The 26,034-nt window shown below is 45.6% G+C and overlaps 2 protein-coding genes across 6 annotated transcripts; one reads left to right on the top strand and one right to left on the bottom strand.

Moving 5' to 3' along the window:
* Positions 1-483: 483 nt before the first annotated feature.
* Positions 484-10,478, top strand: naa30 (N-alpha-acetyltransferase 30, NatC catalytic subunit). The gene is made up of 4 exons (XM_015948115.3): positions 484-1,655; positions 2,066-2,189; positions 2,379-2,434; positions 7,787-10,478. The coding sequence occupies exons 1-4, from the start codon at positions 852-854 to the stop codon at positions 7,922-7,924; spliced, it is 1,122 nt and encodes a 373-aa protein (XP_015803601.1). The 5' UTR covers positions 484-851; the 3' UTR covers positions 7,925-10,478.
* A 64-nt stretch (positions 10,479-10,542) lies between these two features.
* armh4 (armadillo like helical domain containing 4) lies at positions 10,543-25,170 on the bottom strand. Of its 5 annotated transcripts, none has more exons than XM_015948110.3 (8): positions 24,829-25,170; positions 23,344-24,089; positions 15,049-15,405; positions 14,658-14,807; positions 14,402-14,560; positions 14,279-14,310; positions 14,053-14,202; positions 10,543-13,987 (listed from the first exon to the last, which is right to left on the bottom strand). In XM_015948110.3, the coding sequence occupies exons 2-8, from the start codon at positions 24,065-24,067 to the stop codon at positions 13,910-13,912; spliced, it is 1,650 nt and encodes a 549-aa protein (XP_015803596.3). In that variant the 5' UTR covers positions 24,068-24,089; positions 24,829-25,170; the 3' UTR covers positions 10,543-13,909. The 5 variants fall into 5 exon arrangements, with proteins under 5 accessions (XP_015803596.3, XP_015803597.3, XP_070404964.1 ...); XM_015948111.3 differs by having other exon boundaries at positions 23,344-24,086; XM_070548863.1 differs by having other exon boundaries at positions 10,543-13,984; positions 24,829-25,169.
* Between the last annotated feature and the right edge of the window lie 864 nt (positions 25,171-26,034).

The following is a 26,034-nucleotide window of genomic DNA, read 5'->3' as shown; positions in this document are numbered from 1 at the left end:
GCTGGTCAAACTGGAGTAGTGCAGTTGTATAAAGTTGAACCATGGCTTTTTGACGCCCTCTGCTGGTGAGAGAGCAGAAATGAGTCAGCTGTGGGGGCTGATTAACCCCCACAATCTTACAGTACTTTAATATTTGCTTTTGTTTTAAATTTAATTTAATTTAATTTACAAGAGTCATGCATACAACAAAGACAACAAAGAACAACATATCTTTGTTCCTACTTAAAACAATTGCATGTACAAGAGCAAAACAATCAGGAGTGAAAATTGATTACATTTACAATCCAAAATTTCCCCCATAGTATAAAGTTTGTACATTTGTTAGAAAACTGTTTGTCAAGTTGTGATAGTAAAAAAAAAACAATAAAAACTTCTTATGGTAGCTACATTGTTTAATTTCCATGCCTGACATAATTCATGATTTGTGCTTCTTGACTTGGTTTGTTTGTTGGGATTTTATTTATTAATTAATTTGTTTGTTTGTTTGTTTGTTTGTTTGTTTGTTTGTGTTCACGTGCATCAAAATCAGAATCTGCTCAAATCAGTCTGCAGCAGCTCAAATTTCAAGCTTTCCCCGGTGGTAAAAAGGCGTTGCCATGGCCTTCACTAGTGTCGTAAAACTTCATATTCTGTTGCAAAGAGTTTCGCTGCGAGACTGCTTTGCGGCAGCAGAGAAATCGAGGGGAAAGCAGTGCAAGCGTTGCCAGCGGATACGTTACCGCCTCAAAAGTCCTCGGATTTTCACCATAGTCGGCATTTTTTGTCATATATAAATTGTATAACCTCTCGGTTTGTGGATGAAATCGTGTTTAACGTTTCCCAAGCGTGAATCTCCACTTTAATGCAGTGGGATGGCCACAGTGCCGCCTGGGCCTGGTAACGCACTGCTTTCATCCCCGGCTGCAGTTTCTCCTTTCTCCGGGGAAGGGAGCGCGGAGGCGGCGGTGGAAGACGGAGAGCAGACCTGCCACGAGGAGGACTGCGTTCCAGTCGGTACAGGGAAGACGTCACAACCGAAAAACGACGTTACAAGGTCGGTCAGGAAGAAGCGGAAAAGCATGCTAGCTCAAGCTAGCCCGGCGGCGCTGCACCTGAAAGTGCAAGCCCGAGAACAGCAGCAGCTGAACGGCTTGGTCAGTCCCTCGGAGGACCGTGACAGCCATCAGCAGGAGGAGAGCCGGGCTGACAATCTCAGCTCGTCCGCGGACAACTGTGACAGCAGCGGCAGCGAGGGGACAGCAGCCGCGACAAAAAATAAGGAGCACTGCCAACACGAAGGCCCCTTCTCCAAAAACGGCAGTCACTCTCCTCTGATGAACACCTCCGTGAACGGTATGCCGGGTTTAACGAGGACTGCGGCGACTCACGACCACACGCTGCCCCCGAGACCGCCCAGCGACGAGCCACCGGACGGCGACGGGCCCCACGGGGAGGTCAGCCTAGCTCAGCCGCTGGCAGCGGACCTGGCCCGGCTCGACCTGAGCGGCTCCTCCGACCGGGCGGACGCGGACAACCACGGCATCTGCTACGTCCGCTACGAGTCTGAGCTGCAGATGCCCTGGATCATGAGATTAATCACCAAGGACTTGTCTGAGCCTTATTCTATTTACACGTACAGGTACTTCATCCATAACTGGCCGCAGCTTTGCTTTCTGGTGAGTAAAACCCGCCTTAACCTCGCTCTGACTTTGCCCAAAGCAGGAATATGTACAAGATAAGTCGCTGAGCGTGTATTTGAGCTGGGTGTGGCTACACACCCGTGGCTTTTTACCTCCCGTCAATGTAAAAAGCAGGTTTGGAGACTCAAATACTCCCTTTATATCCCAGATCATTTCATTTGACTCATCTGTCGTGTCTCGTGTTCTGTAAAATTGGATCAGGTTAAGTAATGAAATTTGGGAAGTTCCTGTGATTGTGTGCCCTCTGTGGTAAATATCCCAGTTTGTGTGTAAAGGCCACATGAGGAGGGATGACGAAATGAAGGTCAGAGGGCAGATCAGAGGGAGTCAGCAGATCTGACAGACTGACAAGTCCCTAACCTCTTGAGTGTGTGCGTCTGTCGCAGGCCATGGTGGAGCAGGAGTGTGTCGGAGCCATCGTATGCAAGCTCGACATGCATAAGAAGATGTTCCGCCGCGGCTACATTGCCATGCTGGCCGTAGACTCGAAACACAGAAGGAAAAGCATTGGTGAGATGTCCACAATGTCCAGAAAGTCTTGTCCTGTTGCGACAGTGCCACACATGTAGTAGGCCAATGTCTTGGGCAGATGTGTTTACGCAAAACTCCTTTTTAACCAAAAAAGACTCGTAATGTTCTGTATCGGAGCAGACGAGGTTCTCGTCTGGGGTCACCGACTTCTTCTGTTGCTCATTTCAGGTACTAATCTGGTGAAAAAGGCCATCTATGCCATGGTGGAGGGGGACTGCGATGAGGTGACTTGGACACACACAAGAAAAACGTTGTCTCAAACCTGCTTGAGGTTTATGCATTAAATATCTTCGGTTATGGTGTTAATATATGATAAATCATAGATAAATAGGATATACAATCTAATAAGAGGTTAGTAATTGGGTTTGTTTGTTTTTTTCTGAGTCAGAATAATTCAGAAGATGAGACTTTAGTGAAAAATCAACCTTGGATCATCTCATAATTTGGTACTTGGAGTCTAATTATTTGATACCCTGAAAAACTGGAGATTGTTTTGAACAAATACTTGAAACTTTTATTACATTTTGTGATTCTAAAGACATAAGTCATCTAACCTAAAATGTGCTTAAAGTCAAACTATGTAACTTTTTCATATTTTTAAATCATTTTCTTGAGCCAATATGTGATAAAATGACCCTACAGGGTTAATGAAAGACCACCCAGTCCCTATCGCCCCCTGTGGCCAGAATATTCCACTTGCAACTGCAGACTGGCAGCCTGGTGCTGCAGTCTAGCTCCAGCACTTTCCCTGCAATGTTTTATTTCATTCATTCATTGAGGCCTAGTCCACACGTAGCTGTTTTTTTTTAAAACGAATATCCGCCCCTCCAAAAACTTGCATCCACACCACCTCGTTTAAAAAAAACTCTGTCCACACGTACCCGGATAAATACGTTGTTAAGGACATGCCAGACCTGTAGGCGGCAGTACTTCCCCCGTTCTTAACCTTGTCCTTCATCTGTGGTCTTACGCAAGGAGCAGTAATTCCGCTTGCAAAAACAAACGAGCAAAAAGCGCTTGGACAATTGATAAAGCGAGCGCAGCTCTGAGGTCATCCATGCTGTCGGCTAGTGTAAACACAGGTCGCACACGTGATGTCAGCATTTTTTGTCGCGGAAAGTGACGTTACAGACCTTAAAACTCCGGTTTTGTCTGTCCACACGCAGACACCCAAAACGGAGAAAACGCAGATCTTCACTTTGGCCGGAGTTTTTAAAAAGATCCGTTTTCGTGTGGATGACAGGCCAAAACGTAGAAAAATATCTACGTTTTGGCAGATCCCTGGCTACGTGTGGACAGGGCCTCAATCGATCAAATAAAAGTTGCATTAAAACAATTCATATTCACAAATAATCATAAATGAAAAGGAGCAGAAAGAAGCAAAAACTATGTGCCCCCTTTTCACTTCAAGACATTAGCTGTTCAACTCAAAGAATTTCGTTCATCTAACCCCCACCCCCAACACAAAACAAGTCAATCAGCCTACTTAAGGTCTTATTACTTCATCATGATACGTTTCACTTTTTTTTAAATACAGAAAATGATTTAGATTGTTTTATTTCACTGTTGAGTCTATTCCATAAATAGACACTTTTAACTGAGATACATCTTTCCATCATCGCTGTTCGGAATCTTGGTTTTTTTAAAATATCAGTTCCTTTTAGATAGGACTGTAAGAAAATATCGATATAGCAATATATTGCGATATTTTTTCCTGCGATATTATATAGATGTTCAAAAACTGTTTATCGATTTTTTTGGGAAGATTTTACTTGCAAACATTTGTGTATTTTCTTTTCTTTTGGTGCAAATCAAATGCCGTCCGCTAGTCAGCAGTAGGGTGCAATGGAGTTTGTTTCCACCACTGAAATTTAAATCCCTCTATTATGGTTCAGATACCTCATGTTAATCATTTTAAGTATCAGTTTGGACCATTTATTGAATTTTCCTACAATAATTTTAGTCTAAAAAAATCGCTATAATTGTCCGACTGAATGTATCGCAATATATCGTGATATATCGTATCGTCTCCCCTGTATCGTGATAAGTATCGTATCGCCAGAATTTCACCAATACACATCCCTACTTTTAGATTATAATTACTTTCTCTTTTACAAATTTCTTTTGAATATTTATTGGTAGAATTCCTTTATGTGCTTTATACATAAGTTTTAAAACATTATATTCTACTAGTTTGTCAAATTTCATTGGGTCTAGTTGTGAAACGTTTGATCAGTATGATCCCTGTATCCACTTCCACTAAACACTCTCACCGCTCTTTTCCTTAAAAGAAAAATTGAATGCGATACAATATGTAAGACATGGAAGAATTAACGAGTTATAACAGAATACACAAAGCTTTTATGTTCAACGATTCCTTCGTCTTATTTAGTACTAAAATAGGTCGAGATATTTTAATTTTAATATAATTTATGTGAGACTTCCACGATAAGTGTTCGTCAATAATAGCACCTAAAAACTTAACTTCTTTTACTCTTTCTATCTCAATTCCTTCAACATTTATTGATACATCAGCACTTTTTTTTACTACTACAAAAAACTATAAACTTAGTTTTATCGATATTTAAAGAAAGCCTATTGATATCAAACCATATTTTAATTTTTGTAAATTCTTTTTCAGCTACATTTCAAACATCTTTTATATTTTCTCTTGAATAAAATAAGGTAGTGTCATCTGCAAATAGTATGCACTTGAATAATTTTGAAACCAAAGCAATATCATTAACATACAAAAGAAAGAGTAATGGTCCAAAGACCGATCCTTGTGGTACTCCACAACTAATATTATGTATAGAGGATTATATATTATTAATTTCCACAAACTGTTGTCGGTTCATCAAATAACTTCGGACCCACTCGTGCTACTCCTCTAATCCTGTATTTGTATAATTTATCTAATAATATTACATGATCCAGCGTATCAAACGCTTTTTGTAAATCTACAAAAACACTCACCAAATATTGTTTAATATCTATTGCTATTGAAATCTCTTCTAAGTCAGTTATTGCTGTTACAGTTGAATGATTAGAACAAAAACCATATTGACTATTATGCAAAACACTATGCCTATTTATAAACTTTTCCAATCTTAAAGGGGCATTATGGAAGTGTGACAGCCAAAACATGTATAGAAATAATAAATGTCTTCTTCATACATTCTCCTGCAATGCCCTGGTCCTGTAGAATGAGCCCTGGCATTTTTACTGTGATTGCCTGTTTTTCTGTAAAATCACAGAAAAAGAGAGATGCTCGGGTCGAGCAGGCTGCTTCATGCGCGTTCACGCTCAGGCATCGCCCGTAGCATTTGCTATCCGTAGCTTTAGCAGCAGAGAGAGAGGCAGTGCTACTTTGTCGCTGTTCCTAACGCCTAGTGACAAAGCTAGCTACATTTCTGAGGACCCTTAGCTACTTTCTGTAGAACTTTCTTCTAGAAATTTCCTGCAAATTAGCAACAAAATAGCCATTTTCGCTCCGAACCGTTCTTTGGTTTGACGTTGTTTCAGCTGTCATCAAGGATATAAATGTTACAGAGGGACCTTGTTACAAAGAGTTACAGAGGACATCACTGGCGCTTAAGCTCACCTAGTAAGATGTTGGACTCTCGTGCAGAAGACCTGGGTTTGATTCTGGGTGTGAACATAGTTGATTTAGAGTTTCTTTTTTACATTAAATTATGGTATTTTTTACAGTAAGATGCCCAAATTTTTTTCTGAGACTCGCCGAACGGCATTGAATTCACAGATAAAAAAGATGTGGGTTCAACTTTCATTTTGGAACAATTTTTCAAGCAAGGGAAGGGAATGATCTGAGCATGCAGGAGGACTGACCCATCATAAGCCTTTGTCAGCTGTGCTGAAGAGAAAGGTACAGAACCAAATTATTTAATTAATTAGCTGCGCGTTCTCCTGTATTCCGGGCCACACACACACACACACACACCCACACACACACACAGGACCGTCTCAGCTGTTATTTTCGTTAAGGAGTGTGCACGTACAGCATGCGCGCCTCGTGCACGAGCCTACTATTGAAGCTGCCGTTACACTTTTGGCCTGAGGGGGCAATCGCGAGCATAAAAATTCAAACAGTCCGTAAAGTCCCTTTAACAACAAATAATTTTTCCAAAATGTTTGGAAACTGTTTTAGATCATGAACACAGCTGATTTGTTTAATTTAGTGATGACTCACTCTTGTAGACAATAATGAAGGCTTGAGCGACGTTAGATTAAGCTGTTAAAAAGACGAATGCACAGCGAGGAGATAGGTTTTGCTTTCAGTTCTACTAACGGACACTAGGGGGTGCTGAAAGCAAGCCAAAACGGCCTAGTTCCCCATTAAATTATTTTTATGCTTACACCCCGTTTCCAGAATGCCGAGAAAAACCTTTGTGCCACAGCCAGGTTCTCTTACCAAAGACTAACACGTCTCATTCATTTTTAAAGCTCTTTTCCTGGGTTTTATTTGCACTATTAAGCCCAGACTCCCAACTACGAAGCCATTCTGTCTCAGTTTGATTGGTCTCGCTAACAAAAAATATTTATCATATCCAGTCATAACTGTAGACATAATAAAGGCCAATGTCAAAACCACTTAGAAATTCAAAATAATGTCAACTCACCATTCAAAGCGTATTGTTGACTCAAACAAAGAACAGCCTTTTAACTTCCATCGTGGTCCAGTAAAAGTTGTCCAGTAAAATGGTCCACAGCACGTCTTACATCCACAATCCAACATAGTAACTGTTGAAAACATTCAGAATTTCCTTCAAATGTTTCTTTCTCAGAGTTTTAATCGCGGCCTTTGTTAGCATCATCATATTAGCCTCTGCTGTTGGCTGACAGGTCAAAGGTACCACCCCCTACTCTCGTGGTTGTAGCTCACACCATTTGAGGTGCAATATTTTGTTGATTGATGCAATAAATAGCCGATGACGTTCAAAGAACTACGAAGTCTGCTTCTGCAGGTTGAGTAAAGCCTCCTTTCCATCGGACGTGAGCGCGCAGCAAAAACGTGGCAGTTAGCTGCCGTTAACGTGGTCGAGTTCCTTTTCACCAACAGCAAAGGGGCGACATCATTACGTTTCGAGTCTATTTTCTTAATCGCTACGATTCCAAAACGCGTCTAAATCTGCAATTTAGATAGAGCCAGACAGGAAGTCAAACACGAAAGCAGTGTGAAACATCCGGAAACTTTCAAAATACGTTAGGTGCAGGTAAAAATACATCATTTCCTGTTACTTGGAACCCCCGTAGCTGATGTATACACAACAGAAATGAAACCACAGAGCTTTTTGGATACATGCAGCTGTCTTTCTCTCAGATTTTTACTGTGTGGGCTTCTGAAATCACACGTGGTGTTGCAATTCTCTCGTGATTTAGTGACTTTGCGGGACCTGCCGTTTGGAACGCTGATTTCACGTCCGGTGGAAATGAGGGGTAAGGATGACTGAGGGGTAGTTGCGTGTCAGGCCCACAAAACGTCACCCGTGGTTGTATTATTACTGTGTCAGCGCTAACTGTTGTCTCCGCTCACTCTGTCCTGTGTGTGTCCGCAGGTTGTCCTGGAGACCGAAATCACCAACAAATCGGCCCTGAAGCTGTATGAGAACTTGGGTTTCGTCAGAGACAAGCGGCTGTTCAGATATTACCTGAACGGAGTGGACGCGCTGCGGCTCAAACTGTGGCTCCGCTAGCGGCAGGCACACCGGACCGGTGGGGAGGGTGGGACGGGACTGCAGGTGCTGCTCACCTCTAACGCTATAAGCTCCGCCCTGGTCACTTTGCTCCTACACACACACACACACACACACACACTCGTTTTCTTCACCTCTGAACAACTGCTTAGGCAAACAAATACTAGACTGAAATGCCAACGAGACTTTTTTTTTTTTTTTAATAAAGCTGAATTTTGTGACGAGGACGAGCGTCTCCGGGGCGCTGAAACACGAGGACAATGACCATCCCGCAGTAATCCGGACAGGAAACGACTCGCAGGACGCAAACGGGAAGGGAAAAATATGTCAACTTTATTTTTGGGTTTCCTTTTTTAACCTCGCCTGTTTGGGGAGGAGGTTGAAGCTTAGAGGATGTAACGCTTTGTGATCTTTTATTTTGTTATTTTCTTTGCGCGTTTGCTTTTAATTGACATTTCTTTGGGGTGTTCCCGTTTTCCTGCTGTCGTTCCCGGGACTGAGGCCTGTGAACACATCCTTGTTTTTATTCCCACATAAGAGCAGGTGGAAAAGTCTACCTACCAAGTCCTCGGTCATTGCACCAGTCCACTCCATAACGGCCTCCTTGGTGTCATTTTAGTGGTTTAGGAATATCGTTTCTCCTCTAATTCACTGCCAGCCTTTCAAAAAGTTTCCAGAAATTCCCGTGTTTAAAAAAAAAAAAAAGAGAGACTCCTTGCCAACAGAGGTGCCGTCAAAAACGTCTGGTAGTTTACTGGTTGCTAGTCTGAATCCCGTCCATTCTAAAGTGCCACTCGATCCCAGCGGGCGCTGCTTCCTGTTAGTCCGCCTCCTGGAAAACCTGCAGATGCCGGAGTCCCGTGTGCTGTGTCTTCATGTGGAACTAAACTAGATGAGATTTTTTAGCAGATTATATTTTATGCTTTCGTTTGCTTTCGGTTTAGGAACATTTTGGCGAGAACGTTGAGCGTTGTTCCAATACACACTAATTGGCCGATAAGTAATCGCCTTTAGACGAACAAGGTCAGACGCACCTCTCTGACATCTGCTGCACGTGTGAGTGTGTGTGTGCGTGCACCATCTCTAGGTGGAGCTCCGATTTCCAAAGCGTCGGTTGTGTTTTATTTTGTTTCCAGAACGAACAAAAGCATCCACACACACCTTTAATGACTCAAGAGGATGATTTAAATCCCGGGTTGTCGTGTAATTTCAGCCTCGTTATCTTCCAAGTTATCTAGCCGGATGTTTTTTTTTTTTTTGTGTGTGTGTCGACAGTATTCCGACAACGGTGCAAAACTCCGAACAAACCTTCACGGTGCGTTTTAGCTGAATGACACTACACGCTTTCGGGGTTTATTCGGCCGATCTGCCGCCACATCGATGGGGGTTTGTGTGTTTGCAGCAACAGATCAGATCACTTATTTTACCTTTTGTCAGATTTGTATAAAAGTGTTCTATTCATGGAATGTTTTGAGTGTTTTTTTTCTCCCCCCTCATTGTTCTGGTTTGAGGCCGACTTGTTTGTTTTTCAGTTTCTGTGCTACTTTAACTCACCCAGAGGTGTGATGTGAAGATTTCTAAAACAATCTGAACACCTTAGAGATCTAATAGCTGCTCATCTGAAACAGTTCACACTGTTGGCGGGTTTTAAATCCACTGTTTCCTTTGATCTTTTTCACTGATGAAGTCAAACCAGAGACTGTTTTATCCGACTTTGGGATCCCTCTGAATCAGCTGTCTGCAGGAGCAGCTTATTTTATGTCTTTACACCCATCTTCAAGGTGGGTTCTTGTGTAAAAGTTTCTAACAGTGACCATCTTTTCCTGTTTTGGCACGATTGATGAGCTAACGGCTAGTCGAAGCGCTGCCAGGATCAAAGCAGATTTCTGCCACCATAGAAGGGCTTCAGCAGCTAATGCAAATGTTGTTTTATAAACATTCACATGGATATTTTGGCAGAAATGTTTAGAAATTCTACCTGGGCCTGTTAAGTTATGAGAAATGCCTTCAGACTAGCAGTTAGCTCATCAGTCTGTCAGGGATGAGCTATAACCTTTAGACAGACGAGCTTCAGAATGGCTAAAAGCATTTTTTTTTTCCACCTCAGACTTAACTTTGTGGAATTTATGAATCTTTACGGGCGTTGCAGCCGAGTTATAATCCAGATTACAGATTGAAGGGTTCCATCGTTAGTGTTTAGCCATAACTCCCCAGCGGTTTGAGTCCGTTTGGGCCTGACCGCAAGGGCAGTTCTGTTTTAAATCCCCCCCAGAAAACGGCTCGTCACTCAGATTTCTTTTTTTTTTTTTACCAACAACACGACCGACCACACGGGGCTTCCTGCTGGCTTTGTGATTCGGCCGGCGCCGCCTCCACCGAGAACCTCAAGGCAGGAAAAGGGGGCGAAATGTTGAGTTTTGCATGTTTGTTATCTCTGTTCCTCTTCTACACCCCCGCTGTCTTGTCCTTTTTCTTTAATCTGGAAATGCTTTTATTTAACGTGGGGAAAAGAAACACAGAAATAAATTATTTGAATTTTTTTAATGCTGTAAAACTGTTTTGTCTGTGTTGTGTTTTAAAAACACACCAATGCTGGATTTAAAGGAAATTCCCAATCGGACATGTAGAAGATCTTTTTATTTGACTGCAGCCTGTTTGGTTTTCACAGGAAGAGACCGACAACATCCACTGTTTTACATCACACATAATAAATGCTGTATTGTTGCTTATTTACAGGCATTTATGCAGGAAACGTGTCTGACAGCGAGAGAAAAGGTGACAACATTGTAGGTGATCTTTTTTCCCAACAGATGCCTTTAAATCACATCCTTGTTTATAATTATGTTTTATTGCTTCTATTCTGTTTGTTTCAACAGGAAAAGGAAATTAAATCATTTATTTAATTAAAACATGATTGCATAAAACATAATTACATTTAGAGCTGAACTTTGTACAGAACTAGTTTCTACAAACCGATCTTTTCATGAATTCTGCTGTATTGTCCCTGGTGAGTGTAAAAGCGTGAAACGAGTACTTCACTTCAAAAATCCAAATTTAAATCCTGCTTTTTAGAAAACAAACTAAAGGAGCCATTCTGTACATTAGAGTGCTTTATGCAACATCTTTTTAAAAAAATTATAAATATTTGTGCTATCAACTTCTATTAGTATTTCCACAACTCTGTTAAATCAAGCATCGGCTCTTTGGGTTTTAAAAAAGTATATTACATCACATCAAATTAATTCACACTGATAATCAAATAAAAGCACATTACAGAGAAATTAACTCAAATTAACTAGTTAGGTTCAATGAAATAATTCCGTCATTTTGAGTTTATGTTTAGAGAACTTGTTCAGATGGAGAGAAAAAGATAAACCTGGACTCTGATTTTGTTGCATTATGCAGAAACCTGCAGAACCAGAATGAAAAGTATTTAGTCTTAAAATCTCTATTTTAGAAATAAAAAGTAAACCTGGTAATGGGACCAGCTAATACCACACTGTAAACCCGAATAAGTTCCCAGAACTCAAAGACTTTGAGGCAATCAATTGCCTCAATTTTTTTTGAGTTTTGATACTGAAAATTTTAAGTTTTCAAAAATTAAATTTCTTAATAAAATTTACTCATACATTTGAAGTTTATTAAATTAAAATTGCTCATCCAATCAACTCAAAATATTTTAGTTACCACACTAAACCAAAAAAGTTCCCACAACTCAAAATTTTTGAGGTGATCAATTGCCTCAAAAATTTTGAGTTGCAAAACAAAATATTCTACGTCTTTAGAAATTAAATTTAATAAATTCTACTCATAAACCTTGAGTTAGATTAAATTAAAATTTGCTATCCATTCAACTCAAAATATCAAGTATTTTTTATTAACCTTTGATTTTTTTCCTTTGTGGCAAATTACCTTCAAACTTCTACAACAAAAGTATTGTTAAAGGTTTAGTGATAAGTAAAGCTATTTACACAAATATTTATACATATGTGATTAGATTGTTTTATACATTCCATCATTAATGACTTGAGCCTTTTTGTGGTGATCAGTGTGGATGTGAGCAGCTCTTCTAAGTGCTTTTGTTCAACTTCAATATCTGTTTAATCTTTGTTTTCTTTGTAAAATTCAGTTCGATATAGAAGTGATGTCAGGATGTATTTCCTACTTTTCAAATGATTTAGATCTGAACTACACCTGTAGCCAAAAGTTTTGAAGATGGTTTAACGTAGCCTTTAGCTTTAGCAATGTCAAAAACATCCAGCAAGCGGAACAGTCTCCTAGATGTGATCCAGCTCTGGGATTGGCATATCGCTGGTTTGTGAGAGTGAGTACATCTGCTGACCTTTGGAGGATGTTCTGGTGTGAAGATATCACTTCAATAATATCAGGGACAGACTGATGTGTCCAGAGCCAAGGAGAGTTGTCCATCTGATGGATCACCTTTTTGTCTTTTTTGAGACAACAAGGTCCAGGGTGTCCCCATCTGTAACACTGGGACTGCACTACCTCACTGTGTTATCAACAGTGAATCATCCTGCAACTATTCGTGGTGCCAAACCAAGGTGGTGAACTGCCTCTTTCCCATTAGCATCGGCTCTGCATGGTCTGGATAGCATAGAGAGTTTCTAGCACAGCCTGCCTTTTTTCAGGGTACAACCGGACTGTTTTTCAGCCCTCTTCCTGAGATGGTCTGCTTCAGGCTGACCAGGGCCAACACACCCACTGCTGACTGATAAACCGGCTCAAATCCACACCTTCCATTAGGGGAAGCCTCCGATTCGTGGGAAGAATCAGCCCACCTGGGCTTGCGGCATAATCATGCTGATTACCTAGGAGCAAAGATGCGTGGAATCAACCGGGCCAGGCTTTGGCTGACTGGGACTATTCAGGCGGTGTGGAGCCGATGCTAGTGTGAAAGGGGCATGACCACCTTGGTTTGGCACCATGAATAGTTGCGTTACTGTTGACATAATGCATGACTGATAGTAGCGCTCACCTTTTCCTCATTCATCCATTAGTTTTGCCTCATAACAGAGAAAAACATGGTGCCTAAACGTCCTCCCAGAGGAACTCCTCCCAACATCCCAACTAAATGACTTCAACAGTGTCAAAAAGTTTAAGTGATAAGTTAGTGACGCAAAAAAAATTAACATTTTTGGTCGATGTCCAGGAAAATCCCTAGACTCACTGTGGTCCTGCAGAAGCAACCTCTCGCATTGATGATAAACAATGGGCTGCCATCCGTCAGGACCGTGTGGATTAGCAGTGTGGTGATGCTGGAGCAGAGGGACCAACGCTGTAAATGTTGAGTCTTTGCATCATTTTTTTTAAACACAACTGTAAATAAAACCCGTTGCACCATTGGCAACCGTTTGCCATAGATTTTGATATGGGGAGCGGGGTGAATTTCTGATTATTGTCTTAATATTTGGCTCATTGCATTTAAAGGCGTGAGTTATGTGGCTGGGTTAGTTCTGGTCACAGATATAGCTAGTTAAATGGACCTGCCTCACGTAGCACATGAACACATCAAACACCAGTTTTTAGAAACCATCGGCTGCTTTGGTCTGAGGCCAACAAGACAATAATCATAACCATGCAAAAGCAGTTGAGAAATCGTTTAAAATAAAAAGAAATATTGTCTGAAAAGATGTTTTCCCTCTTTTCTTTCTCTGCTTGGACCCGTTTACAGCCTTTAGAATCCAGTTCTTTAAATAAGAGTCAGCATAACGAAGCATTCAGCGTCAGGTTTGCCTTGTTGATCTGCGTCAGGCTTCTGATTACTGGACTGACGTGACAACATTTAGAAGAGCTCTGGATTGTTTCCTACGTAGGAATAAAAGCCGACCCGTGTGCCGCCACAGTCCCAACCTGTAAGTCAGGTGAACCCAACCAGAACAATGCGATTAGGACGATTGTAAAGCGACGAGGCTTCTGCCGACGACCACAAACAAAAAGAAGCATGGACGTTGTGGGGTCGTGACCTCAGAATTCATCTTCGGAGCTGTCGGCGAGCAGCATGGCTTGATCCTGACAGCTGGCGCTGGGCTCTCGGGGTTCCTGCTAAAGGAGACATACAGTTACTTTTGTTTTAGAACCATGAAATAGGACTGGTCCAAATCATTGACCTCTGGTTGTCTGGTCTTCCGCCGCTGATGTTTGAAGCTGTTCCTCCTTTTACGGTGGATCATTCTGATGCTGTAGAGGGCTCCGACAATGAGCAGGGCCCCTGTGATGCTAACGCCCACTGGGGCCAGCATCCCAGACACGTAACCAGCCTGTCGGATTTGAAGACAGAATAAAGCAGGGGCTGAATCAAGCATGTGAAAACAAGACAACAGGGGGCAGTCTCACCTTCTCTCTGATCAGCTCCAGCCAGCTACGCACTGCAAGAAAAGAGACTTGAGTTTAGAAAAGCAACTCATTTTAGCTCCGGCTTGTCGCTGCACTGATGTGTTCCTTTCTTTTGGCCCGTACTCAATCCTTGGTTCCGCTGAACCCAGACAGGAGGTGGAGGGATGAGACTGTACGGCGGCTGTGTCGAGGACGTCTTAGGTGTCTCTGTCAGGTCGTCCTCGCTCTCCTCCTCCACCGATTCCTCAGAGTTCTCCTCGTCATCGTCCTCATCAGGCTCCTCTGTAGACAGCAGGGAAGACACCATGAGATGCCCATTCCAGGACCGGACCGGAGGTTGATCACACAGGAGAAGACGAGGAATGCTTTGCCATCTTACCCTCAGAATCCATCTCATCCAGCCCTGATCTGGATTTGTGCAGGAGCTGGTGGGTTGCCATGGTTACAGTCGTCATAGCGTGCTGGAGGGATGAGAGGGAGGGGCCGGCCGAGGGCACATTCTCTCCAAAGTTGGATGATCGTACAACGGCTGGCAGCGGGGGTTGACACATTTACGTTTTTATGATGTAAAATCTGATCATTTTTAAGAAAAGCCTTTAAAACGTCTACATTTCTGAATAAATGCGGCAATTTTTCGGCAACCATAAGACCTTTGTGTTACTGCAAAACTATTGATCAGTGAGTCTTCACATGATGTGAGATTATTTGGTGTAAATTATCTGAATTGATGTAGAAGTGACTGGTGCATCATCCCGACCTCTCCCTCTCACCTTTCTCTGGACGACCCTCTGGTTCTGGTTCGGCCCGCCGCTGTGCAGTAGTAGGACCCAAGGAGCTGACTGGCTCCAGGAGCTCAGAGCCAGATGTCTGCCAAGGTGAGGTCCAGTCTGGTGGAGGGGCGGGTGGGCCTTGTGAGGGCCCGTCGCTGTCAGTCTCCTGTCTGACCAGCTGGTCCAGCTGCCTGGTCGCCATGGCAGCAGGAGACTGAGAGCTGCCTGGCACGGGGACAGCCGCCACCACCGCCTCTGATGTCACGTCTTCAAAAGGCTCAAAGATGAGAGAAAGAGCCTCGGATGACATCGTCACCTCTGTGGCTTCTTCCTGAGACTGCGGCGCGGCAGTGTCGGCTGGAGTTTGTGTCAACATGAGCACAGAGACACGAGGAGAGTCGTCACAAGTAAAAAGATAATTCATTTAAAAAGTGATCATGAGATTCAGTGACACCCCCAATAGCTACAAACATTCTCCTAATTATAGAGGAATTCTCTGATGGCTTAAATTCATAATAATAATACATTTTATTTAAAAGCGCCTATCAGAACACCCAAGGTCACTTGACAGAAAACACGTAATAAAATACAATAAAACAACAATAAAACCCAAACAAGAAAAAACAAAGAGAGAAACAGTTCAATAAAATCAGAGGTTGTAAGCAGATTTAAACATGTGTATTTTGAGTTTTGATTGGAAAAGGGTAAAACTGTCGATGTTCCTGATGTCTGGGGGGAGTGAGTTCCAGAGACGAGGAGCAGAGTGGCTGAAAGCTCTGCTCCCCATGGTAGTGAGACGGGCAGAAGGAACCGCAAGATGGATGGAAGAAGAAGATCTGAGTGAACGGGATGGGGTGTGAATACTTATAAGGTCTGAGATATATGGAGGAGAGAGGTTATGGATGGCTTTGAAGGTATGGAGGAGAATTTTGAAGATGGACCTGAATTTAACTGGGAGCCAGTGAAGCTGCTGGAGAACCGGGGTGATGTGGTGAAAGGAAGGGGTTCTGGTGATAATATGGGCTGCTGAATTCTGGACCAGTTGCAGTTTATGAAGGAGTTAGTTGGGGAGACCATAAAGAAGTGAATTGCAATAGTCGAGATGGGAGGTGACGAGGCTGTGGACGAGAATGGCGGCAGTGTGAGGGGTAAGGGAGGGGCGGAGACGGTTTATGGAACGTAGATGGAAGTATGCTGACCGAATTGAGTTATTAATGTGAGCTGTTGAGGATGACACCCAGACTCTGGACCTGAGGGGAGGGGGAGACTATGGTGCTGTCAATAGTTAAAGAAAAGCTGTTACTATGTTTATGTAACGGAATGAAATGACTGTTTTCCACCAAAAGTCATTTTCCCCTCTCCTCTGACAAAGCACTGGTCTGCATGAGATATGACCTCAAGGTTTCATGCATTTGTTATAAACTGCTTCTTTCCAGCTCATTAGAAGAATGAAGAATGGACTCTCTCCTTTTAATAAATCAAAGAACTCTATTTTAATAAGCTAATCAAACAAGTGTTGGTCAATAATAAGGTGACCAATCTGTGAAATCAAAATATTAATTACTTTATTATAATCCTATAGAATATAACAAGTAATATGACTTTAAATGTTTCCACTAGGACTGATCTCACGTAGCGTTAAGAGACATGACACATTGCTTTTACTGATCCAATCAGAATCTGCTAGATCTGACGGAGGCGTGGTTTTGGTGGTGTTTGGTAAATCTGTCATCTTTTCATTCGACCATAAACCAAAACATCCGAAGTATAAAACTATGCCCACGTCATCTTTAACGCCAGTTCAAAGCGTTCTAGAGAAGTTGTCGGAGTGGCCAATCCGTAACTTTCCTCTTCAACCGAAAAAACCAACGACAAGCTGGATAAAATCTGTTGCTGTTCCACCTGCTGCAACGGTTCCTTTCAGAATAAAAGCTGAACCATCACGACCAGGTTTGGGTCTCGCTAGATGCCAACAAAACCATCGTGACCCGGAAGTATCTCAAGAAGGGTGGTCGGCAACCGCTGCTTTTCCTACCGGCTTCGGTTCCAGAGAGGGTCCAGCTGGACCTCGACATTCCTGATCTAACGGGGACTTCCAAAAGGGTACGTAGGCCGACAGGATGGCGTCGAATGTGTTTATGAATCTCCTAACCAAAGCTTAACGTGAATACATCACCTTCACCTCCCACCAGAACTAATCGTTTCTTCGGATTTGCTGGTTCTGAGCAACATTCCACACTACATCATTCTCCGTCTCATCCACCTTAGTTACACCATACATTTAGTGTTAAAGTTAGTCTAATTTTAATTTGCTTAGTAATAAATCTTTAAACTTTTAAAACTCGACTCTCTCTCTTCTGTTGTCTCTGAGTTAATATGAAGTGTTACATAATCCCTGCAATAAAAAGTTCCAATCTTCTGGTTAAACAGTACCCACAGATCCATAAAGTTGATTTCATATTTGCTTTGGAATCTTATGTCTTATGTAAATTAACTCATTACCTTTACCACCAGGAATAATCTGATGTCATAAAGCAGAGTTACACAGAGTTCCTCATGCAGATTTTAATTATTCTGCTGATCCAGATCACAGTGGAACTACGATTTTTACAAAGAAATTTAGCTTTTCTATCATGTCAGAGTTTTTAACTAAAACGAAAGCAGGATTGAAATGACTTTCAGCTGCGACAGCACCAAATGTTGGCCAAAGTAAAATTTTTGAGTATTAGATTTAGTCGTTTGCCATTTCTTTTTATTCAGTTGGCTGCGACCATCTTGACTTGTGCTGATCGCTTAAGGGAATCAGTTGTGAATGTAAATACAGTGAAAGATTCCTGAGTTTCATTGAAATCCATCTAGAGGTTAAGGAGATCCTTTGCATATGAAATAGAAATAATGAGTTTTCTGACTCACACAACCAACGCACAAAGATCAAGATGAGATTGTGCAATGGTTAGCACTCAGACCATGTGATAGGGAAGAATTCGTACTTTTTTTCAGGATATTAAAGTTAAAATTCTGAGATTAAAGTTAGAATCCTCTTTTTTGTGTCAGTGGCCCAAATCCTCTTCCGTGATGTGACTCTAACCTAGTGGTTCTCAACGTTGGGGTGAGGACTCCACTGTGGGTCACCAAGAGCAAACAGCTACTGGAGCTACTTTCGAGGGTTTATCCCTTGAGGTCCACGTGGCAGGGGTGAGGAGTGAGCCCCACCTCACCCCTGCCACGTGGACCTCAAGGGATAAACCCTCAACCCTGCTCAGTGGTGAACTTTCCTGGCGGGGTCACCCATGAGGACAGTGGGAGGGCTAAATAAATAACTTCAATACATCTTCCTGCTACAGATTCTGATAAAGCCCAAGTCCAAACAGTCCAAAATTGATGTAAAAGCCGTTTCAATTTAGCTGTCGCCATCTTGTTCCACTCTGTCACATCATCCCGCCCACCAAACTAATAGAGTGCCTTGATTGGCTCACAAAGCCAATTGAAATCCCAATAGAGAGCTGCTATTAGCCCACCAGAATGCTGCTAGGGGCCGTAGAGGTTCCAATGAATTGTTCCTGAACTTTTGTGTGACAGTTGAGCGTCCTGCTGTTACCCGATTGATCATGCTCTCTGGCTACTGGGCCAAGGGATGTCCCTTTGGCTGACTGGTTAGCGAGCGTGACTCTCATCCGGGAGTCTGGGAATCAAATCCTACCCAGGTCCTCAATTCTCCAGCTTGCCACGTTTGCAAAGCAAGAAATTTGGACTAGCTCACTAGGCTAAGGAGGGTGCATTTTGGATGAAGTAGACGTCATTTCCAGGCTAGCATTTTAGTGCATTTTAACATTTTGTTAATTTGTCTCGTCTCGTCTCGTCTCGTCTCGTCTTCCTCCGCTTATCCGGGTCCGGGTCGCGGGGGCAGCATCCCAACTAGGGAGCTCCAGGCCGTCCTCTCCCCGGCCTTGTCCACCAGCTCCTCCGGCAGGACCCCAAGGCGTTCCCGGACCAGATTGGAGATGTAACTTCTCCAACGTGTCCTGGGTCGACCCGGGGGCCTTCTGCCGGCAGGACATGCCCGAAACACCTCCCCAGGGAGGCGTCCAGGAGGCATCCTGACCAGATGCCCAAACCACCTCAACTGGCTCCTTTCGATCCGGAGGAGCAGCGGTTCTACTCCGAGTCCCTCCCGAATGTCCGAGCTCCTCACCCTATCTCTAAGGCTGAGCCCGGCCACCCTACGGAGGAAACTCATTTCGGCCGCTTGTATCCGCGATCTCGTTCTTTCGGTCATTACCCAAAGCTCATGACCATAGGTGAGGATTGGGACGTAGATCGACCGGTAAATCGAGAGCCTGGCTTTCTGGCTCAGCTCCCTCTTCCCCACGACAGATCGGCTCAGCGTCCGCATCACTGCAGACGCCGAACCAATCCGCCTGTCGATCTCCCGATCCCTCCTACCCTCACTCGTGAACAAGACCCCGAGATACTTAAACTCCTCCACTTGAGGTAGGACCTCTCCCCCGACCCGGAGGTGGCAAGCCACCCTTTTCCGGTCGAGAACCATGGTCTCAGATTTGGAGGTGCTGATCCTCATCCCAGCCGCTTCACATTCGGCCGCGAACCTACCCAGCAAGAGCTGAAGGTCAGAGCTGGATGAAGCTAGGAGGACCACATCATCCGCAAAAAGCAGAGACGAGATTCTCCTGCCACCAAACTCGACACACTCCACACCACGGCTGCGTCTAGAAATTCTGTCCATAAAAGTGATGAACAGAACCGGTGACAAAGGGCAGCCCTGGCGGAGTCCAACCCTCACTGGGAACAGGTCCGACTTACTACCGGCTATGCGGACCAAACTCACGCTCCTCTGGTAAAGGGACTGAATGGCCCTTAACAGAAAGCCACCCACCCCATACTCCTGGAGCGTCCCCCACAGGGTGCCCCTGGGGACACGGTCATAAGCCTTCTCCAAATCCACAAAGCACATGTGGATTGGTTGGGCAAACTCCCATGCCCCCTCCATCACCCTTGCAAGGGTATAGAGCTGGTCCACAGTTCCACGGCCAGGACGAAAACCACATTGCTCCTCCTCTATCTGAGATTCAACTATCGATCGGACCCTCCTCTCCAGTACCTTGGAGTAGACCTTTCCAGGGAGGCTGAGGAGTGTGATCCCCCCTATAGTTGGAACACACCCTCAGGTCACCCTTCTTAAAGATGGGGACCACCACCCCGGTCTGCCACTCCCTAGGAACTGCCCCCGATGACCACGCAATGTTGTAGAGACGTGTCAACCATGACAGCCCTACAACATCCATAGCCTTGAGATACCCAGGACGAACCTCATCCGCCCCCGGGGCTCCGCCGCTGTGTAGTTGTTTGACTACCTCAGCAACTTCTGCCCCCGAGATCGGACAGTCCATCCCCAGGCCTCCCAGCTCTGGTTCCTCCTCGGAATGCGCATTGGTGGGATTGAGGAGCTCCTCAAAGTATTCCTTCCACCGTCCGACTATAGCCTCAGTTGACGTCAGCAGCTCCCCATCCCCACTGTAAACAGTGTGAGCGAGTTGCTGCCTTCCTCTCCTGAGGCGCCGGACAGTTTGCCAGAACCTCTTTGGAGCCGATCGATAGTCTTTCTCCATGGCCTCACCAAACTCCTCCCACGCCCGAGATTTTGCCTCGGCAACTGCCACTGCTGCACCCCGCTTGGCTATCCGGTACCTGTCTGCTGCCTCCGGAGACCCACAGACCAGCCACGCCCTGTAGGCCTCCTTCTTCAGCCTGACGGCTCCCCGAACCTCTGGTGTCCACCAGCGGGTACGGGGGTTGCCACCACGACTGGCACCGGCCACCTTACGGCCACAGCTAGCAACAGCCGCCTCGACAATCGCAGAGTGGAACAAGGCCCACTCGGACTCAATGTCCCCCACTGCTCTCGGGACGTGGTCAAAGCTCTGCCGGAGGTGGGAGTTGAAGACCGTTTTGACAGGTTCTTCTGCCAGGCGTTCCCAGCAGACCCTCACTATGCGTTTGGGTCTGCCAGGTCTACGCGGCATGTTCCCTTGCCATCTGATCCAACTCACCACCAGGTGGTGATCAGTTGACAGCTCCGCCCCTCTCTTCACTCGGGTGTCCAAAACATACGGTCGCAGGTCAGATGATACGACTACAAAATCTATCATCGACCTGTGACCTAGGCTGCCCTGGTACCAAGTGTACCGGTGGGCATCCTTATGTTCGAACATGGTGTTCGTTATGGCCAAACTGCGGCTTGCACAGAAGTCCAATAACAAAACACCGCTCGAGTTCTGATCAGGTGGGCCGTTCCTCCCAATCACACCCCTCCAGGTCAAGCTGTCATTGCCCACGTGAGCATTGAAGTCCCCCAGCAGGACAATGGAGTCCCCTGATGGAGTACTATCTAGCACTCGTCCCAGGGACTCCAAAAAGGGTGGGTACTCTGAACTGATATTTGGCCCATAAGCACAAACAACAGTCAGGACCCGTTCCCCGACCCGAAGGCGCAAGGAAGCTACCCTCTTGTCCCCCGGGGTAAACCCCAACACACAGGCAGAGAGTCTCGGGGCTAACAAAAAGCCAACCCCAGCCCTCCGCCTCTCACCCGGAGCAACTCCAGCAAAGTAGAGTGTCCAACCCCTCTCCAGGTCTCGGGTTCCAGAGCCAATGCAATGTGTCGAGGTGAGTCCGACTATATCAAGCCGGTACCGCTCAACCTCTGCCACAAGCTCCGGCTCCTTCCCCGCCAGCGAGGTGACGTTCCATGTCCCAAAAACTAGTTTCCTTGTCCGGGGATTGGACCGCCAAGGCTCCCGCCTTGGTCTGCCACCCGATCCACACTGCACCGGACCCTTCATGTTCCTCCTGCGGGTGGTGGGTCCACAGTTGGACGAGCCCATGTATCCGGTTCGGGCTGGGCCCGGCCGGGCCCCATGGGCGAAAGCCCGGCCACCAGGCGCTCGCTCACGGGCCCCAACCCCAGGCCTGGCTCCAGGGTGGGACCCCGGTAACCCTCCGGGCCGGGTACTCCGACTCTTCGTTTTCACCGCCATGAAAGATCCTTCGAACCGTTCTTTGTCTCACCCTTCACCTAAGACCAATTTGTCATGGGAGACCCTACCAGGGGCACTAAGTGCCCCAGACAACATAGCTCCTAGGATCATTAGGGCACTCAAACTCCTCCACCACGATAAGGTGACGGTTCAAGGAGGAGTTGTTAATTTGTAATTATTTTAATATTTTTCAACTAACAACATAGTCGTCGTCGTCTTCCTCCGCTTATCCGGGTCGTGGGGGCAGCATCCCAACTAGGGAGCTCCAGACCGTCCTCTCCCCGGCCACCTCCACCAGCTCCTCCGGCAGGACCCCAAGGCGTTCCCGGACCAGATTGGAGATGAAACCTCTCCAACGTGTCCTGGGTCGACCCGGGGGCCTCCTGCTGGCAGGACACGCCCGAAACACCTCCGCAGGGAGGCGTCCAGGTGGCATCCTGACCAGATGCCCAAACCACCTCAACTGGCTCCTTTCGCTCCGGAGGAGCAGCGGTTCTACTCCGAGTCCCTCCCAAATGTCCGAGCTCCTCACCCTATCTCTAAGGCTGAGCCCGGCCACCCTACGGAGGAAACTCATTTCGGCCGATTGTATCCGCGATCTCGTTCTTTCGGTCATTACCCAAAGCTCATGACCATAGGTGAGGATTGGGACGTAGATCGACCGGTAAATCGAGAGCCTGGCTTTCTGGCTCAGCTCCCTCTTCACCACGACAGATCGGCTCAGCGTCCGCATCACTGCTGACGCCGAACCAATCCGCCTGTCGATCTCCCGGCGAACTAACAACATAACTTAAAAAAGGAAAAATGTAAATGAAATTCATCAACATCAACAAGAGATGGAATGCCTGGCCTGGTTTCTTGTTTTGCTTTAACCCAATAGTTTCATTATCTGAATTTCTGAATTATTTTGGAGCATGAACCAGGCTCAGTTTAATGCTGAAAATACTAAAACAGTAAAAAATAAAAAATAAAAAGGAAAGAAACTTCCAAATGTCATCTTACATTTGATAATTCATTATTTACATGTTTTAGATTTAAATTTTCATTGATTATATGTTCTGGATGTTTTACTGTCTCTGTTTTTGAGGTGGTACCTGGGGTGGCCAGCCTTTTGCCCATGCCCCCCACTCTGGACATGCCCCTGTCTAAAGGATTTTGCGCAAAATTTAGAGGAAGTTTTACCTATTAAAAGTATTTTTACTTCAACTTTATTCATGCTTGTCTGACGTTTTGGACTTACCTCCTGCAGGTCTCGCTGCTTCCGTCCACAGACTTTCCAGGCCATCGTCTCTGGGCATCAAGTTCGGTCCGATTTCAGGGAAAATAGGATCTGACGGTGAGGACGTTGTACCTCCATCGTGGCTCCACGTTTTTACAGGTGTGGAGGCCTGAGATGTGACAAACATCAAGGGAGGGGTGGCACTGAAGGATGCCAGTTTGGGGGTCCAGAGGGGAGTGTAAGGTGATAAGGGCTCTCTGAAAGATGGTTCTGAGTCTTCACCTCCAACAGAAGCATACAGCTTCTCCCTCTCCTCAGCTATCCCACCTGTAGGACTCAGCAACTCATACCTGACCGGTCCATTCTTGTTTTGAATCTCTGCGTCTTCCTTCTCGGATGTGCTTTCAGTCTGCTTTACTTCCCTCCGCTGGCTCAACACCTCTCCAGCTTCCCTCACAAGACTGCCCTCATTTTCTGTCTGCGTCACTAACTCTATCCCCTCAGGTCCCTCATGGGGCCCGGTCGCTCCGCCTGCACCTACATTCAGACCAATCAAACCCTCATCTGAGGACACCAGCTCAGTGGTGTGTGTTAACCTAGTTGTTGTTATCGGGCCGGCACAGTGCCCTTCACAGGAGACGTCCGGCTGCAGGTGGCTGAAGTCTGGGAGATGGGTGGGGGCTCCATGGAGACGGAGGCAGGTCCCAACGAGGAGCAGGCCCTGGAGAAACGAGGACATCAGCATCTCTGTCTCACCTCAGTGCCTGCTGACAGTGGGCAGAAATGATGAACGCTAATAAGCCTAACAGGTGTGAACATTTTCTTCCCACGCTTCTAATGCTTATGCTGTGTCACCCAGCATAGATGTGGACAGAGACGGACAAGAAAGGCGCTGCTCTCCTTTTGAAGGTTTTCTTGAGTGTGATTCCAACAGAGAGCAGGCTTTGATGCTGCTGAAATTTCCCAAGTTAACTTTGAGGAAAGTGGAGAAAACACAGAACACACAGAGCTGCCATACTGGAGGAAAAGTGGTGAACAGAAGGAGGGAGGAAATCTGACATAGCACTCCTCAGCAACCCCTCCTACTATAAATAGCAGCAGGTCTGTAGGACCCTCATCAGAAGGCTGCATGGGTGTTACATCTGTGCAGAAATCCATCCATCAATAGCAATTGCATGATTATTTCATCATTTTATAGCATGCAAAAACCTTCATCCATGATTTGGCAGATGAACACTGACATGCACAGAAGAAGCAGTCCCTCAATCAGAAGCACTTTTCCGCTTTCCTGCTGCGATCAACACACCTGAGACACTACAGCCAGTCAGTCGCCTGACAACACCAGAACAAATCCACACTGCGGTTCTGAGTCACATTTCTCCAGTGACAGCACTGATTCAGCCTCCAGAATCTCCGATGCATCCTCCCCACAACGCAACACCCGTCACGCGCTGCAATCCAATCTGAGTCGGATCACCGAGATAAAAAAATAAAAAATAAAATTACCGTTCAGAGATCATGATGGTTGCATTAGGACGCCGAGTTGTTCTTCTAGCTTGCAGAAATAAAAAAAACGTGCTCAAATTCAGGCTAGTCTGCCGTAGGAATCCGGCTGCGGGAGAGGCTTGTTTTTGTGCGGCTGAGCGTCACTGACAGACAGAAAGTCAGTTTTTTTTGCCCGCCTGTTTTTTTAAAGTGATGCCACAAGATATTTAAAACCTACATCAAGGCTGATTTGATTAGTTTCTCCAAACTAGCATATGTCTAGTTTTATGTCAGATTGTGTCCATCTTTCAGCAGGACCGAGCGCAATTTGTGGCACTGTGGCAGCGGCTGCGCGAGTGGCACTTGCGGTGGCAGCTCTGACACTTCCGGTGTTCTGACAAAACGTCCTACTTTGGCAAAACGTCCTACCCGTAGAATAGTTTTACGGTGTTTTACATGACACAAACCCTAACCCTAACCCAAAAAATCAAGTATCAACATCAATAAAAAGTACTAATACTTACTACTTACCAATTTTCCTGCAAATATGACAACGGAGTAGCATTCCCTTTTTGTGTTGTGCGTATGCGCGCACATTCTCGTGGAACAACGGGTAGGACGGTTTACGGGGTAGGAGAAATTCCCAGCTTTTAGTGGCATCTGCCACAGCTGCCACAAATCCTGCCACTGTCTGCCGATATTACACTTCTATGTGGTGCCACGGCTTTTAGTGGCACCTGCCACAGCTGCCACGGCCCCTGCCTGCTGCCATGACACTTCCGGGTGGTGCCACGGCTTTTAGTGGCACCTGCCACAGCTGCCACGGCCCCTTCCACTGTCTGCTGCAATGACACTTCCGGGTGGTGCCACGGCTTTTAGTGGCACCTGCCACAGCTGCCACGGCTCCTGCCACTGCTGCCATGACACTTCCGGGTGGTGCCACGGCTTTTAGTGGCACCTGCTACAGCTGCCACGGCCCGACCACTGCTGCCATGACACTTCCGGGTGGTGCCACGGCTTTTAGTGGCACCTGCCACAGCTGCCACGGCCCTGCCACTGCTGCCATGACACTTCCGGGTGGTGCCGCGGCTTTTAGTGGCACCTGCCACAGCTTCCACGGCCCCTGCCACTGCTGCCATGACACTTCCGGGTGGTGCCACTGCTTTTAGTGGCACCTGCCACAGCTGCCACGGCCCGCTGCCATGACACTTCCGGGTGGTGCACTGT

The sequence above is a fragment of the Nothobranchius furzeri genome, chromosome 2 (genome assembly GCF_043380555.1).
Source record: "Nothobranchius furzeri strain GRZ-AD chromosome 2, NfurGRZ-RIMD1, whole genome shotgun sequence".
Lineage (NCBI taxonomy): Eukaryota > Metazoa > Chordata > Actinopteri > Cyprinodontiformes > Nothobranchiidae > Nothobranchius > Nothobranchius furzeri.
The sequence above is the reverse complement of the archived record's forward strand: the minus strand, read 5'-3'. Positions and strand labels throughout refer to the sequence as shown.